Source organism: Cervus elaphus, chromosome 25, assembly GCF_910594005.1.
Source record: "Cervus elaphus chromosome 25, mCerEla1.1, whole genome shotgun sequence".
Taxonomy (NCBI): domain Eukaryota; kingdom Metazoa; phylum Chordata; class Mammalia; order Artiodactyla; family Cervidae; genus Cervus; species Cervus elaphus.
The window spans coordinates 27,773,462-27,790,201 of record NC_057839.1 but is presented as its reverse complement, the minus strand read 5'-3'; the positions used below and the strand labels follow the sequence as shown (position 1 = coordinate 27,790,201).

The 16,740-nt window shown below is 35.2% G+C and overlaps 1 protein-coding gene across 1 annotated transcript in view; it reads right to left on the bottom strand.

Moving 5' to 3' along the window:
* ARL15 (ADP ribosylation factor like GTPase 15) overlaps positions 1 to 16,740 on the bottom strand; it is a 446,241-nt gene that overhangs the window by 202,526 nt on the left and 226,975 nt on the right. The window contains exon 4 of the mRNA XM_043887934.1: positions 16,111 to 16,319. Coding sequence (XP_043743869.1) covers positions 16,111 to 16,319 — 209 coding nt within the window. The remainder of the gene's footprint in view (positions 1 to 16,110; positions 16,320 to 16,740) is intronic.

The window sequence follows — 16,740 nt, the reverse complement described above, 5'->3', positions numbered from 1 at the left end:
CATAAATGTATGTAAGACTGAAGGACCAGGTGATGCTCCTCTGATTGGTATAACTCAAAGGTGAGTTAAAACCAACTTTGGAATGAACAGTTCTCAGAGATCTGAAAACTTTCTAATACCGGGATTTTCAACTTTGCGATTTAACAACCCTGTTTTTGGCCTTTCTTGACCTTTAGTGAAGTAAATCAGCCAAACTAATGTGGCCTAACAAGTCTTTTTCACACTATTCGATTGCCCTGCCTCTCTCATTCTCTGCAGACATGGCCTTTCTCCCACTCTGTCTGGCCGCCCTCCTCAAAGCGCACAAAATGGCCACTGTAGTAACCCTGCATTACTGTCATTAGATCACAGATTAGTCAAGTGGAACTGGCTGGGCTTCCCAAAGGAGAGCTATACTTCAAAAATCTGTCCATGTCAAATGAAGGAAAAAAACCCTGAGCATAGGGTCACCCAGATCAATGATCAAAAGAAACTGAGAATGAACTGGGGGTGGGGAGGAACAACACCCTCCTTTTTATTAAACACACACACAGGTCTGATTTATGATAAGGAATACAGAGATTGGAGGCAGTTCTTTTCCCTAGTATGTCTTGTTTTCTTGTTTTCATTATTTTATTACGTAAGTTGTTTCCATTAGGCTCTTCTGGTTGGTAAATCTGGGGTTTGGGGAAAGTCCATAAGGAATCCTTAAAACTTCCCCCAAAAGAAAACATACCCCAGAAAATCTTGTTTTTAGGAAGACTCAGTTCCAAAAACAATTGAAAAGCAATAAAAGTAATGCAAAGTAATCCACCTTTAAGGTTTAAGAAGGTTTTATTTAAATCTGAAAGTAAGAACTGGTGTGAAGAACACTCTAAAATAATCTGAGTAACTTCTTGGGCCTTCAAAGAGAGGAAACAAGACTGTCAATCACATCCTGAGAACACACCATGCGACACACTATGAAAAGACTTCTGGGCTTCCGTGGGGCCTCCCAGAAAGCTAGAGATCTGCAGGTAGGTCCACAGCTAGTCCAAACACCTCCCTAAAGTATAACATTCTACACGTACTTTTGTTTTGCTTTTTTAAAGACAAAGCTACAAACTTAACAGTACTGCAAAACTGACATATTAAAAAATTAAGGCAAGAATGATCTATCTGGAACATCATCAAGAACAAGTTTTAGTGTCAAATTGTGCAAGCGAAAATCACTGAAAGATTTGATCTTTCTGGCTTCATCACTGCAAAAGAGGAAAGAACCTTTTATTAATGATTAAAAAAAGCAGTTTCTAATAAGAACTCTATTTATGAGTGTAGGATAAATTAATTGCTTATAACTAATCTAACAAAAATTTTAAGGGTTGTATAAGGTCCTCATTGTTCCAATGATTTCAATTTCTTTTTTGTATTTATAATTTATTCTTTGAGCACCCTCAAAAGCATATAAATATACTGTGCCTAGATGGATTGTTTCCTGTATCATCTTTGTGTATTTGAAGAGCACTGATGGGCCACTGTACCAGGAAGGGCTATAAGTGTCATTTAATCCTCTTAACATCTTGGTCTGGAGGAGGTGAGGAGCAACAGTTAATACTGAGTACTCTCTATGGGCTCATTTAATCCATACTGTTCACTATAAGATAGGTTCTAAGATTATCCCTATTTTACAGATGAGGATACAGACTTCAGTATTTGCCCAATATGACTCAACAATTAGGATTTAAATCCAGATTTTGACCTCAGAGTCTTATTGTTCATCATCTCCAAACCCCAAATGCAACTTAAATACCCCTCCAGTTAAATATGTGCATGTCCTCTGACCCAGTAATTCCAATTTTACATCATTATATACTTGAGAAATGCTTGCAAAGATATAAAAGGAAACACGTACAAAGATAAGATCAACAACTTTGTTTATAATCTTAAAAATCCAGAAATAACCTAAAAGTTTATCAATAAGAGAAAGAATGGATTAAAATCTATAGCATAGCCATGCCTTGGAACATAGACTCACTTCTGAAGAAATAAGGGCAAAGGCTTTTAAATGCCTCTTTAATGATTTGTTTCTTTAGAGAAAAGCTTTGCAACAAATATATGGTAAAACTGTTTAAAACTCAGAGTAATAACCTAGAGACTAAACTATTAAAACTAATTTTCTTGAAATGATTGAACATTTTACTGCTAGTATCTTAGAAGTACTAAGTTTAAGAAAATTACATTCATTAATGTACAGTCCATATTCATTATGTTAAGCAAAATTTATACGGTTGGTATTTCTAACCTTTTGATAGTCAAAGTTTTTTAATAATGTAGCTTAGTTGAAGGCTGAGAGTTACAGATCAGAGTGGAACAGGGCTCATGAGGAGTAAAAAGAATACTCATTGTATACTTTTTGGTACCCTCTTAAAAGTATACTATGTGGTTTTATTAATCATTAAGATTATTAATTAAGATGAGATGGAATGGATTTTTAAAAAACATTTATTATTTATTTGGCTGTGCTGGGTCTTAGTTGTTGCATGTGGGATCTAGTTCCCTGACCAGGGATCAAACCCAGATCCCATGCATTGGGAGCTCTGAGTCTTAGCCACTGGACAACCAGGGAAGTCAGAGATTGAATGGATTTTTAAGGATTATGTAATACTCAATGGAGATCCAAGTGAAAATGATAGATATGAATTTTCTATAGGATTTTAGCCATATAATCTTAATTGACAGAGAATGAGTCAAGGAATCTCAACTATAATTCTTCACAAACTTGTCTATATTTGTGTTCAAAGTGAGTGGAGAAGAGTTATTCTAAAAATAATTTCAGTGAAAGTATTAATAAATCCAGGAATTACAGCCATGTCTCTTGCTTAAGCATCTTAAAAACATGACATTTTTAACAGCACATATCTTTCAGTTCAGTTTTACTATGGCTAAGGAACCATACGACAAAATCTTGACTGACTAGAATCCAAATAAGAACAAGTAAGCAAGTACTAAAGGACTGTAATTTTCATATTCCATTTTAACAGATGAAACTATAAAAACACAGATTATCTAGCATTTTACCCAAAAAGGCAATGTCCAGAGCCTCATTTGGAGTTAGTACAGATTCGACAAAATATTCTATACTTTGTACATTGACACTGCTAGAACTAACATTCTAAATAATTAAAGGGCATTGCACACTGAGAATCATTACAGAAAAACCATATTTCCCTAGAGCAAAAAACTGTGCTGATAAAAGTTTTGAAGACAAAAAGAAAAAGAGAGCTTTTTGTAAACGTAAAAAAGATAGCTATATTAATAAAAAAACTTCTGCTAGCTATAACAGGTTCAAGCAATTTAGTGATTTCATGTTTTACCTTAACATCTGTGTTCTCTTTTCACCTAAAAAATGAGCTTATTTGCATATTAATATTAAAAAAATCATTAAAAGTTATTAAGAAAAAATAGAAATGTGTCAAAACTTGAGATTTAAAGAACATCAAAGTCAAAATAAAAATATGGAAATTCAGTATCATTTTTATTCCCCCAAACCTGCAGAAACATGTATTTGTAGACTTAATGAATCTCTACCCATACATTAAGTCTAAATATTTAGACTTCACTTTCCAATAAGTTTGACAAGTACCATTTTAAATGAAACTATATTAGAACTAAGTAAAATGTAAATCTTTATATGTAACAAGAAAGAAAGATGTTCTGTCTTAAGAATTTATGCTTTTATGTTTTGGAGAATTGGGGCATTAGTCTGGGCATATGATCTGCCTTTGTATAACAATACCAGTAACAGTATTAATGATACTGCTTACTGCATGTAAGTCATGTATGGCCATAAGAGTTGGACTATAAAGAAAACTGACCACAAAAAATTGATGCTTTTGAACTGTGGTGTTGGAGAAGATTCTTGAGAGTCCCTTGGACTGCAAGGAGATCAAACCAGTTCATCCTAAAGGAAATCGGTCCTGAATATTCACTGGAAGGACTGATGCTGAAGCTGAAACTTCAATACTCTGGCCACCAGATGCGAAGAACTGACTCAGTGGAAAAGACCCTGATGCTGGGAAAGACTGCAGGTGGGAGGAGAAGGGGACGACAGAGGATGAGATGGTTGGATGGCATCACCGACTCGATGGACATGAGTTTGAGCAAGCTCCAGGAGTTGGTGAAGGACAGGGAAGCCTGGTGTGCTACAGTCCATAGGGTTGCAAAGGACATGACTGAGAGACTGAACTGGACTGAACTTACCGCATATAGACTATACCTCTAATTTATGATCATTTTGGGGTTATTTTTTCATGATCCCTCTAATTATTCAATCTTCTCCTCAATGCAGTGAGCTAAATCATGATGAGAGAGTATCTTTCTTTTATAGTACCATTAACAACTGAATTCTTCAACCGGCTGTTCTCTAAGGATTCCCCTGCCAAACTCTTTATTTTCATTTCATTATTTCTTTGTTCTCCTTGTTTAAACTATACAAGTTACCCAGATTTTCCACTCTGGCCTCTTTCACTAAAGACTTGTTTTGGCTTGACAAATTATTAGTCATAACTACAGTCTAAAAATAAATAATATATTACAAATTCTCCATGTTCAAATCATATCATTCTATGCAACATCCAAATTATTTCACAGTTCATACAAAGAAGCTTCTTCCCATCAGGCACAACTGATTTAATTTATCACTTATGAAAATAATTCCAGTTATTTTATGGAGCTATTTACTGTCTAAACATTCTTTACAGAGCATTCTTTTCAAGCTCCATAATCTTATTTCAGGTGTGGAGTGAATTAAACTCAGTCAGTCTATACACACACTAATGAGTTCAGACTCAAACATGTCTAATTGTAAGGCTAAATATAACAAAATGAAATTCTAATGGCAACCCACTTCAGTATTCTCGCCTGGAGAATCCCAAGGACAGAGGAGCCTGTCGGGCTACAGTCCACAGGGTCACAAAGAGTCGGACATGACTGAGTGACTAACAGAACATAACATAGTAGAAAAATTGTAAAAAAATTTTTTTTAATTTTTGGTCAAATATTTATATGAAATTTGAATTTCAGAACTTCTGGTAAAGAAATTAAAGAATGTAATAGACCCAGTCAGGAGGGATCTATGTGGTGCCTGCAAAGCCAGATGCTATTTTTCTTCATTAGCCTCTTTTAAGAATACAATTCTTGTTTGTGTTGAAAGTCTGAATCTTACCTGCATTTGAACCACTAGATACTTCTTTTGTTAAGAAATGAATACTCAAAGTGGGTATGTAAATATTTAAATAAGAGAGTTGTGGCTGAATATGCAATTCTACATAAAGAGATATTACTAAAGAAAGAAAAAGAATGAGTCTAGACACCAATGAACAAAAAGGAGAAGAGGTTCTATAGACAAATTACTCAGGTGTAGATGAGTTCATTTCTACCAGAGTCCAGGAGCACTGGAAGAGTGGCCACTTCTAAGCACTATTCAGTCTATTGTCTGTACCACTGCTCACGTCTAGTTCATTGTTTCCATCAAAGGCACATGCAATTCATAGGTAAAGAAAAAATATGAAGTGGCAAGGAGAAAATTCCTGTTTCTGAGCGGCAGAGTAGTCTTTTCATCTCAAAAGATGAAAGCAGGTATCTTTCATTATGTGTTTTTGTTCTTACAGGAGGAAAGCCCAAAATATGTGCTTTTCATATCTGTGCTAACACAACAGAGCTTTTCAAAGTCACTGCCAGAAATGGACTGGTTTTTTTACCTGCTGTTCCATGTTTTAAGTTAAGGATGTCTGACTCATTATAAACCTTGCTGGTTCCCTAGACTTTCTGTAGTCTGGCTTCACTGTGATTACTGGTCAAAACCTTTAATTACAGTATATAGTTTGTGCAGCTGCCTGGAAATTGGTCTCGGGGTCAGTGGCTCTTCCCGTTCCCCTCTTTCCATTCTTTTGAAGCAATGCTGCTGAACTGCAGGCATTGTCCCAGCTCTGGCTGCGCTCTGTCTGCTGCACACAGTGAATAGCTGTGCGATCACTCCAGCAATTGGTTCTTCAACTGCCTTTAGGTTGTCAATTGTAATTCATTGGCTCCAGGCACCTTTTCTCTTCTCATTCTCTTGAGGTCTTTTCTTATTTAATTTGCAATAATATTAGGGAATGTCTTCTTCAGACATGTCACTAATGTCTTTCTGATTATGAGGCTGGGTGTACATGTGACTCTCATACATCTGCCTATTAAAGAGTTCCACTACTTCCCTTATCTCTGATATGGGATGACAATCTTTTCAGTTTCTTCTAAGGAATTTGGCTTAATTTTGAAGTCTTCCTTCTAAAGAACAACCTAAGGAAACACCATAAAATACTCTTATAGGAGTTAATTTATGTAATTAGTTATTATTTTTATGACTTTCTAAAAGTATAATTTTTCATTTTTGTAATAAGAATTAAGTTCTCATATTTTATTTTTTTAAGTACATACACATTATAAATTTGAACTCTTATACCAGGGAGAAATAGTTAAGAAATAAAAGGTTTTAACTATTTAAAAGGTTGTTTTACAACCCATCAGACCTATCCTTAGACATATAAGAAAATATTCAAACTATTCAAAGTGAGTTCTGATGCTTCTGCATTATAGGAAGTATTTTTCTTTAGAGAATAAACATATATCTTGATCTACTTAGGAAACAAACAAACAAAAGACCTTTAGTGTATTAAGTCGCAAATCCTTAGCTCTGGATAAAACCCAGCAGATTAACTCCTCTCATTAGTTGCAGCCATCCCAGAGTAACCAAAGGTATTTTTAAGCAGACACTATGTAATAATAATAATGATAATAATTATCATAATGATAATAACTAACGCTTATTGTGCGTTTTATCTTCAAAGCATCTTACTGACATTAACTATGTGTCTATTTTCAAATAAATTTAGCTCAACAAATGCTTTATTAACTTTGTAAGCTTTGGAATGTGTAGTAGCTGAGTTTCTTTGCAAATGAAATAAATAAATAAAGCTAAGAACCAGAAAGATGGCTCTGGAAACTTCTGCCTCAGAATAATTTGTTGCCTTTGCTGAATGAGGGTTAACTAAACACTTATTTTTACAAGCTACAAAATTGAAGTACAGATATAAAGGGTGAAATTCACCAGTACAACCAACCAAATAATATTGCTTCAAATAACAAAGTAAAATAATATTGTTAGGATAAAATACAATTCTAACTGTATTGGTTATGATTCATTATTATAAAATATTTAAATATGTATAGGAAGAAAAACTGTTAAATGTAAGAATTTAAGAAATCCTTCTAAAGTTTCACAAATAAAATAAATACTTTTATTAATTTACAAAGCTAAATTTGTTTTTATTAAATTGAATTCATTGCTTTAAAATCATCTCAATTATGTTCCCAGAGAACTTTACCATGTACCAGTCTCCACATGAGAAATATAAGCAGTAAAAGATAAGTCTGTGGTGCCAGGAACTGAAATAAGCTCTATATAGTTAAAAGAGAGGCCATAAATTAAAAACATATTAAAATAATATTATTCAGGCAAGATATCCTCACTTTTTATGAGAGACTTGGGAAGAAAGAAACAACCTGTTGTAAGCAAGGTACTCAAGTGAAGTAAATAAAGTGAAGTAGACAAAAGGACATGAAAAACAAACTTTTGTGAATATGGTAGTTAATAGATTGACACTTTTGAAAAGTATTAACATGGTCAGAGTGGTAAGGTTTCACAGAAGATCTGGTAATGAGCAATATTCAAAGGTCAGGGTTTAGTGCAGAGGAAAAGGAAAATTTCTATATTCAAGGATGGAAATACATGATTCATAATGAGTAAAAGGAGAATAGGGGAATCTAGACAATGCTGATGGCATTAAGCCAACAGGGAAGCTCATCCAGAAAGGCTCAGAGGTAGTACTCATTCAAACAACAAAGACCAAGCACATAGACATAAACCAGAAATCCTGTCCTGCAAGAAGCCTGCAAACTTGAAGGGTATACAGAAAAGTTAACAAGCAATTAATTCTAATTTTTATGATTAGGATAAGCCCAGGATGCCTTGAGAAGTCACAAGGAGGACATCTGTCTCAGCCACTGGTATTCAGCAAGTTCTTGTGACACATAATCTTTAGGTGATTTTCCTAGGGCAACAGGAATAGTAAGTGGTAGTTTGAAATGAGAGAGAGAAAAAAAGAGAATACAATTCTCAAGCACATTAATGTATTAAATCTGTGGTGTTTCATTTGATTCTAGAAGGAATTAGATGTAAACACTGGCTTTTAAGACGGGTATCATGAAAAACAGATAGGAAGTCTGCTCTTTTCTGGTCTGTGTTGAGGAATAGGGAGGCAGGGAGGAGCTGTGGGGATGTAACCAACCAGGAAACTCTGAAGAATACTACAGAGGCAGAGGTGAGAGAGCTGGGCACTGAAATGTCTGGTGAGAAAAGTAAGAATTGAGTTCCAAAACTTGCCAGCTTTACACAAAATGAAGATATACAGGTGATTGAATAAAGAAAGTGGAAAGAAACGAGAATTTTATAAAAGAACATAACGAACTCCTTATGAGCATATACTGTTATATTTTCAAATGTATTACTTTGTTATCCCACCTAACTGGGATTTTGATAGTTGTTGTTATGTAATGTTCTTATGTAACGCATTTGTTAATGGGAATTTCTTTTGTTTTCAGCAGGCAGGGAATATTTTCAAATTTACTCTGTGGGTGCAAGAAATACAGATCTACAGAGTTCCCTAGAATGGTTAGATTAATGTGGCTAGATTTAGAATCAATGAAATCAAATATACAAATTAAGTTTTTTCAAGAAGTGCATATAAAAAGCACATGAAAGTAGATTAAACAAAATTTTCTGACTATTTCAATAGTCTTCAAGAATTGCTCTATAATAATGACACTTTTGTAACAAGCTATTAAAATGAATGTGATTCAGCTTCTCTTGCAAGTTAGTAAACATTTTCAAGGCATCACCAAGTCATTCAGTGGAAAACTGACTTCCAAACTCTCTCCTTTCCCCAAGATTAAACTGTAACAGAATGGAGTACATCTGTAAGAGATGGACAAAAAATAAGTGTATCTCATATCATTTTAGGATAAATATATGTCCCATAAGGGAGTTTTCAAACTGCTCACACAATAAGTATGTACACTGTTCTATGTGAAATCAATTCAGTATTCTAAAATGCTGCCAAGAGGCAGGTCAAGATACTTGGAAGACTCTTAAGATTTAAAGTATATGACACTTTACAATGATTATACCACAAACACATAGAGACACACATGTTTCTCTCCATATACAGAAAGTAATATTAAATTAAGCTAGGATTTTATGTGATTTAAACACTGCTTTGCACTTCTAATAAAAGATCTGTCATGTAAAATCAGAGATGATATTCATTACTTCATAAAGCTACCAAAAAAGAACTGCTCTCCTGTCAAGCAGTATAAATATAAAAATTTTAAACTAGCAGATTATTTACAAACAGTGCCCCAAAACTACAATCTTTCTAAACTCTCTCTGACCCTTTGTAAGAAGAGGGAAATGTACAAAATGTAGAAATAATTATCTATATAAAAGAAGTAATTATAATTAAATGTAATAGTTAAGTAACATAAAACATATACTAGCACTCTCTTCCAGAAAAAGTCTAGACTAAAAGTGAGAACTAAATAAACTATTCATGATATGGTAAATACTGAAAGTACTATTCAAAAAAGATTAACATTGATAATCAAAACATGGCCTAGGGGAATTCTCTGATGGTTCAGTAGTTAAGAATCCACCTTGCAATACAGGGACTTGAGTTCAATCCCTGGTAGGTGAACTAAGATCTCACATGCTATTAGTTAACTAAGCCCAGTCACTACAACTAGAGTGAAAGACACCACATGACACAACAAAGATCCTGCATGCTAAGTAATGTTTATAGCATAACAGTTCAGTTCAGTTCAGTTGCTCAGTCGTGTCAAACTATTTGCAACCCCATTGAATGCAGCAGGCCAGGCTTCCCTGTCCATCACCAACTCCTGTAGCTTGCTCAAACTCATGTCCATCGAGTTGGTAATGCCATCCAAACATCTCATCCTCTGTTGTCCCCTTCTCCTCCCACCTTCAATCTTTCCCAGCATCAGAGTCTTTTCCAATGAGTCAATTCTTTGCATCAGGTGGCCAAAGTATTGGATTTTCAGCTTCAACATCAGTCCTTCCAATGAATATTCAGGACTGATTTCCTTTAGGATGGACTGGTTGGATCTCCTTGCAGTCCAAGGGACTCTCAAGAGTCTTCTCCAACACCACAGTTCAAAAGCATCAGTTCTTTGGTGCTAAGCTTTCTTTATAGTCCAACTCTCACATCCATACATGATTATTGGAAAAACCATAGCTTTGACTAGATGGACCTTTGTTGGCAAAGTAATATCTCTGCTTTATAGTATGCTGTCTAGGTTGGTCATAGTTTTTCTTCCAAAGAGCAAGCATCTTTAAATTTCATCACTGCAGTCACTATCTGCAGTGATTTTGGAGCCAAAAAAAAAAAAAAGTCTCTCGCTGCTTCCATTGCCATGAAGTGATGGGACCAGATGCCATGATCTTAGTTTTCTGAATGTTGAGTTTTCAGCCAACTTTTTCACTCTCCTCTTTCACTTTCATCAAGAGGCTCTTTAGCTCTTCTTCACTTTCTGCCATAAGGGTCGTGTCATCTGCATATATGAGGTTTTGATATTTCTCCCACCAATCTTGATCCCAGCCTGTGCTTCATCCAGCCTGGCATTTTGCATGATGTACTCTGCATACAAGTTAAATAAGCAGGGTGACAATATACAGCCTCGACATACTTCTTTCCTGATTTAGAACCGGTCTGTTATTCCATGTCCAGTTCTAACTGCTTCTTGACCTCCATACAGATTTCTTAAGAGGTAGGTCAGGTGGTCTGGTAGTCCCATCTCTTGAAAAATTTTCCAGTTTGTTTTGATCCACACAGTAAAGGCTTTGGCATAGTCAATAAAGCAGAAATAGATGTTTTTCGGGAACTCTCTTGCTTTTTCGATGATCCAGCAAGTGTTGGTAATTTGATTTCTGGTTCCTCTGCCTTTTCTAAATCCAGCTTGAACATCTGGAAGTTCATGGTTCATGTACTGTTGAAGCCTGGCTTGGAGAATTTTGAGCATTACTTTGCTAGTGTGTGAGATGTGTGCAATTTTGCAGTAGGTTGAATATTCTTTGGCATTGCCTTTCTTTGGGATTGGAATGAAAACAGACATAACTGCAAATACTCTTTTATTCTTCTCAAATAGAACACCACATTCTATGTACATCGTGCATGCGGGCAAGGTCAGTCATGTCTGACCCTTTGTGACCCCATGGACGGCAGACCCCCCAGGCTCCTCACTCCGTGGGATTCTCCAGGCAAGAATACTGGAGTGGGTTGCCATTTCTTCCTCAAGGAGATCTTCCCAACCCAGAGATTGAATCTGCATCTCCTGAGTCTCCTGCATTACAGGCAGATGCTTTACCACTGAGCCATGGGGGAAGCATGTACATCACAATAATGAACTAAATTACAACTGAACAAAAACTGAGAAACGCCTAATCATAAATTTCAACTTTACTGCTGATATTTTAATTTAGAAGCTGTACATTCGTATGCTTCAATTAATGAGCCATGGAACCAATAGTGATCTAACCTTATAATTCTACTTCAAATTTCTATGTTTCACACTTTTAAATCCTTTTTAAAATTTTTAAAAACTGAAGTACCGTTGATTTTTGGGCTTCCCTCATAGCTCCATTGGTAAAGAATCCACCTGCAATGCGGGAGACCCTGGCTCGATTCTTGGGTCGGGAAGATCCGCTGGAGAAGGAATAGGCTACCCACTCCAGTACTCTTGGGCTTCTCCTATGGCTCAGCTGGTAAAGAATCCATCTGCCATGAGGGAGACCTGGGTTCGATCCCTGGATTGGGAAGATCCCTTGGAGAAGGGAAAGGCTACCCACTCCAGTATTCTGATCTGGAGAATTCCATGCACTATATAGTCCATGAGGTTGCAAAGAGTCGGACATGACTGAGCGACTTCCACTTCACTTCACAGTTCATTTACAATGTTGTGTTAGGTTTCATACTTCTTATTTTCTCTAACATAAAATATTTGAGTTAATTCAGTATTTTTGATGTATTATTTCTGAAAAAATTAAGTACTTTTGGATTAAGGCTATGAAAGAATATCAAATCAGATTAGATTGCAGAAAAGATAAACCATGTCTTTCATGTTGACAAAATGTGCCATTTTTAAGACACTGTAATGCCCAATAAAATGAAAATAGGATTTGAAAAGGCTGGGAGGTAAAAGAATCAACTGTGCAGAGAAAAAAACAGGATTACTTTTATTGGCTACTCTATCAACTTAACTTCTCATAAAATCCTCCTGATCTATTAAATAACTTCAGAACTGAAGTATGCTCTCCTATGGGAGTTGTAAAACAAATTAGATACAATTACAATTCAATACAAATTAAAAAATCAACCTATTTACCCTTAAGATGATTCTTGTTTTAGAAAGCTTTATCGTTTAAGTTAGATCAGAATTTTCCCTAATGAATCAAATGGGCCACTTGACATAACTATAGAGTTTTATATTATGTTTTCTACAGAGAAAAATAGTTGATATGAGTAAATTCTGGAAAACTGTGGTAACTACATCTCCCTAAAGTGAATACAACAAACATCTGTTGCAAGAACTGCTTGGCTTTCAGACAGTATGTAAAGGGTGTCCTTTTTCCCAGTGTTTTGCTATTACCAAAAAAAAAAAAACTTATTTATTAAAAAATGTTTTTCTCTACTGTCCAGTCTCAAGGCATAAAATCTTAAAATTCTGGTAAGTTAAACACAGATCATTACCAAGTAGGTAAATTACAGAAAGGAAAACTATGCAATGCACAAGACTATTTGCTTTCTAAAAAAGCAACAAAATAATGGGGCATGTTGCTCTTGATCTGTAGGTTACACCATAATTTTAACCATTGTTCCTATCTTAGTTCTCAACACAAACCTAGCAAAACTTTCATTGCAGAGGGAGGAACTAAATACATAATTTCCTGAGGATTTTCACCCTCTGTGATAATTCAGTTTTCACCTAGTGATAATTCAGTTTTCTCCTATGGTTTTCACCAGCTCCTACCAGTTTCTAAGCTCAAGAGTGAACTGATATGCTTCTTAAATGATAAATGAATTCCTACCGTTTTACTTGAGTGATAGGGTAAATAACTGCAAGTTTTTTGCAAATTCATTAAGCACAAAATGCAATAATTTCAATGGGAGTAGGGAAAGAATCGATGAGCCTCTATGCCTCATTTTTTGTAACTGTATCAAAGTACTGTTCCGTGCTTCTTGGTAAACTGAATGCATTTTCCCTGATCCTGAAAGAACAGAATTTTACCCAAAATACACAGGTATTTTGCACAGTAAAACATCATCTTTTTAGCATCTGGCAATTAGTGCACACAAATGAGCAGGTAGAAATGAATAGAAATGTTTATACGAAACAGCGCAGGACACGGACCTTTAGGCTCAGGAAAGGAAGTAATAAACAAATGACCACTTCTCAACTCATTTCAAAGAATATGTAACTCTGTTTACTTCCTAATCTTCTTTCTCCTCTTCTATTTATACCTACTCCCAACAATTTTGAGGTTACTGTTTATAAAAATTTCAAGATTTAACTTCATAATTCCATTTTTATGCTAACAAAAAGGTATTAATTCCTAAAACATTCCTAGGAGTATTTCAGGAAAGCATCATAATACTACACGGAGAAACCTCTGTCGTACAAGCAATGGGGAAAATAGGAAGCTTCCATTTCTTTCTCTCTCAAATTCAAAGTAAGTTTGAGCACTTCACTATGTCTCAAGTTCAAGATCTGCAATGGAATTTGTCCATGAAATCAATTAGGGTAGTCTAAAACATAAACATACACCTGGTGTAGTGTGTGTGTATGTAATCACAGGGAAATGCTTCACTTAGAGCAGTCCTCAAAACAGCATTTGCAAATTCCATCATAAGTGGAAATTTTGTAGAAAATTCATTTAAAATGGATATGAATAAAAAGGAAAGTCAAAGACACATATGCTCCAGTATATACAAGCTTAGAATAATTTTCAAAGTATATCTATGATTACCCTACATTCATAACCTCTTCTTACTGAAAAAATGGTCAGACGAATGTATTCTCGGTTCTGTCTCATCTCAACAAAAATTTGAAGCAACAGACGTTAGATAGCTGTCCTCTTCCTAGAAGAGGCAGCCAGCCAACAATCACATGGCATACTCTTAAGCAATTAATTGTTACAAGCTACCTTTATGCAATGTAGCAGTCTTTAATTCCTATGGAGGATTACTATGAGTCATATGTTAGGTTTCAGGAACACATTAGCTTCACTTTTTTGATGTCTATGGAAATATATAAACAGTTTCTAATTTAAAAGCAAAATAAAATCTTTTCAGCTATAGCACATGTCTTTAAAGTGAAGTGTTACGTATTATCTATTTCATATCATAATCTATATTTATTCATGTATAAATACATCTATGTATTACTACACATAATGTATTAAACATGTATTATTAATACACACAAAATGTTATATTGTTTATGTATATTCTGTAATACTTTCATATATTTTCCACAGTAAATCTCAGAATACCAATGCCTTTTCAGCAAATCACCTTATAATCATGAACTAATATAACACTTATAACTACCCATCATTACACTATTACATCCATTTTACAGACAGAAAAACTGGTGTTAAGAGCTTAAAAAATGTACCTGAGGTCTTAAGAAGCAATCAGGAAGGCACCACAATTACAATGCACATTGTTGATTGTCTGAATAGATTTGTATTGTTCTTTCTTATCTTAATCATTTAATATTATCTGTACGGTATTTCACAAAATCTCAAAAAGGTTAGCACTACTTAATGCTGAATGAGGCAACTAAAGATACATATAAGCTCTGTTTAATAAGAAATTCCTGCCTTCTTTACTACTTTCCTAAAATAAATGAAAATACTCTGTATATGGTAACCTCTGACACTTAGTACACTTCAAAGTGAATTAGGAAATTAATCCCACTCACTTCTCATTAAAAAAGAATCACATTATTCCCATTTCACAGGTAAGAAGGCAAGTACAGAGACAAAGCTATCTGCCAATAGGTCCTGCACAAAGTAGGAGGGAGTCTGGAGTTAGAACATGTTATATCCTTGGCTCCTCATCTGTTTTTCAGACTAAAGGGCAGTGTGGCTTCTATTATTCTAAAGTTATTAAAAGAAAAGCACAGAACTTTTGAGGTAGGGGGAGGTGGTGGTGATAGAACATGTCCTGAGAGTTACAGGTGAAAAGGAATACATCAAAAGTTTAGATTTCACTGTACTTAAGGTTAAACTTCACTATCATTTAAGTTTTAAAAGCTATTCATGTATCTTATTACTTTAGTACCATGAATCAGAAACTCTGCTGAGACCATGGTTATCTGCCCAGAATTAGTCTCATGCTTTTATAGGAGAGATACAAGCTAAGAAATGAAATTAAATATGGAAGATAAAGAATGGTTCCGTATTAAAAGGTATTCGGTGGCATGGAACTTGCAGGATAAGACATCAATTTTCAGCCTCGCTGATTACAGAATAGTACCCACTGCTTCTAGTAAGCAGTGGGCATTACAGGGGACAAGAACATGACATCTAAGGGCAAATGATGCATGGTAATACACATGATACACTCCTTGAAAAGAAGAATGACCTCAGTAAGCTGGTAGGCTAAAAAAACAAAAGTTAAATAACCAGGCCTTTAGCCCTCCAAAATAGATGAGAAATATATTCAGATAAATCCTCTAACTTTTGCTAAATGGTTTAAAAAAAAACCACCTATGATCTCCATAAGTGGGGTTAAAGGTATGAATAATAATTTCCATCAGATTAATACAGGCTTTCTTTTTTCATCACCTAAAATTTCATGTTGAGAAACAGTATAACCAGCATATTCCTAATTACAGGAATTTTTTCAGATTCCAGCATGGCAGCACAAGTGCAACAAACTGACAGACAAGAGCTGTTACCTTCGTGAGACATACCTCTTGTACTGACCGAGCAGCTGGCTTGTCTTGATGATTGGCCAATATTAAAAAGGGTAAAGTGCATAACTGTGGGTGCTGAAGAGCTGAGTGCAGTTCATTTCTAGCAGTCTCTAAATCATCTTCTGAAGAGGCACTATCTAATACAAATATTACCCCTTGAGATCCTTGGTAGTAGCGGCTCCAGTATTTCCGGATATTATCAGCCCCTGTCAAAAACAAAACAAATACTCTTTTTAAAAATAGCTTTCAGCAACATGAAAAATGTTCCCAACAGTAATTTCCTACTGGACACCAATATGGCTTTGAAAATTAAGTGCAGAGATCACATTTGATGAGAACAAAGGCATTAGAGCCAATGTGTGGATGCGGCCTTGAAGGAGAACACAAAAGTTTAAGAGTCATTCTTCATGCCTTTCTTATCAAAATATGGAAGAAAGAATCAGGCTAAGTACTTCTTAAATGCAAAAGAATGTTTTCAAATTTGCTTAACAGTCCTGAACAAACTACCCTCTCTACAAACTGAGTCTGAGCCTAACTCAGAGAGCAGAATAACAAAGCTGTTCACCAAGGGTTCTCTCCACACCATTAACATCAGTCAGAGAACGACTTACTGATCAGGGCAACCTT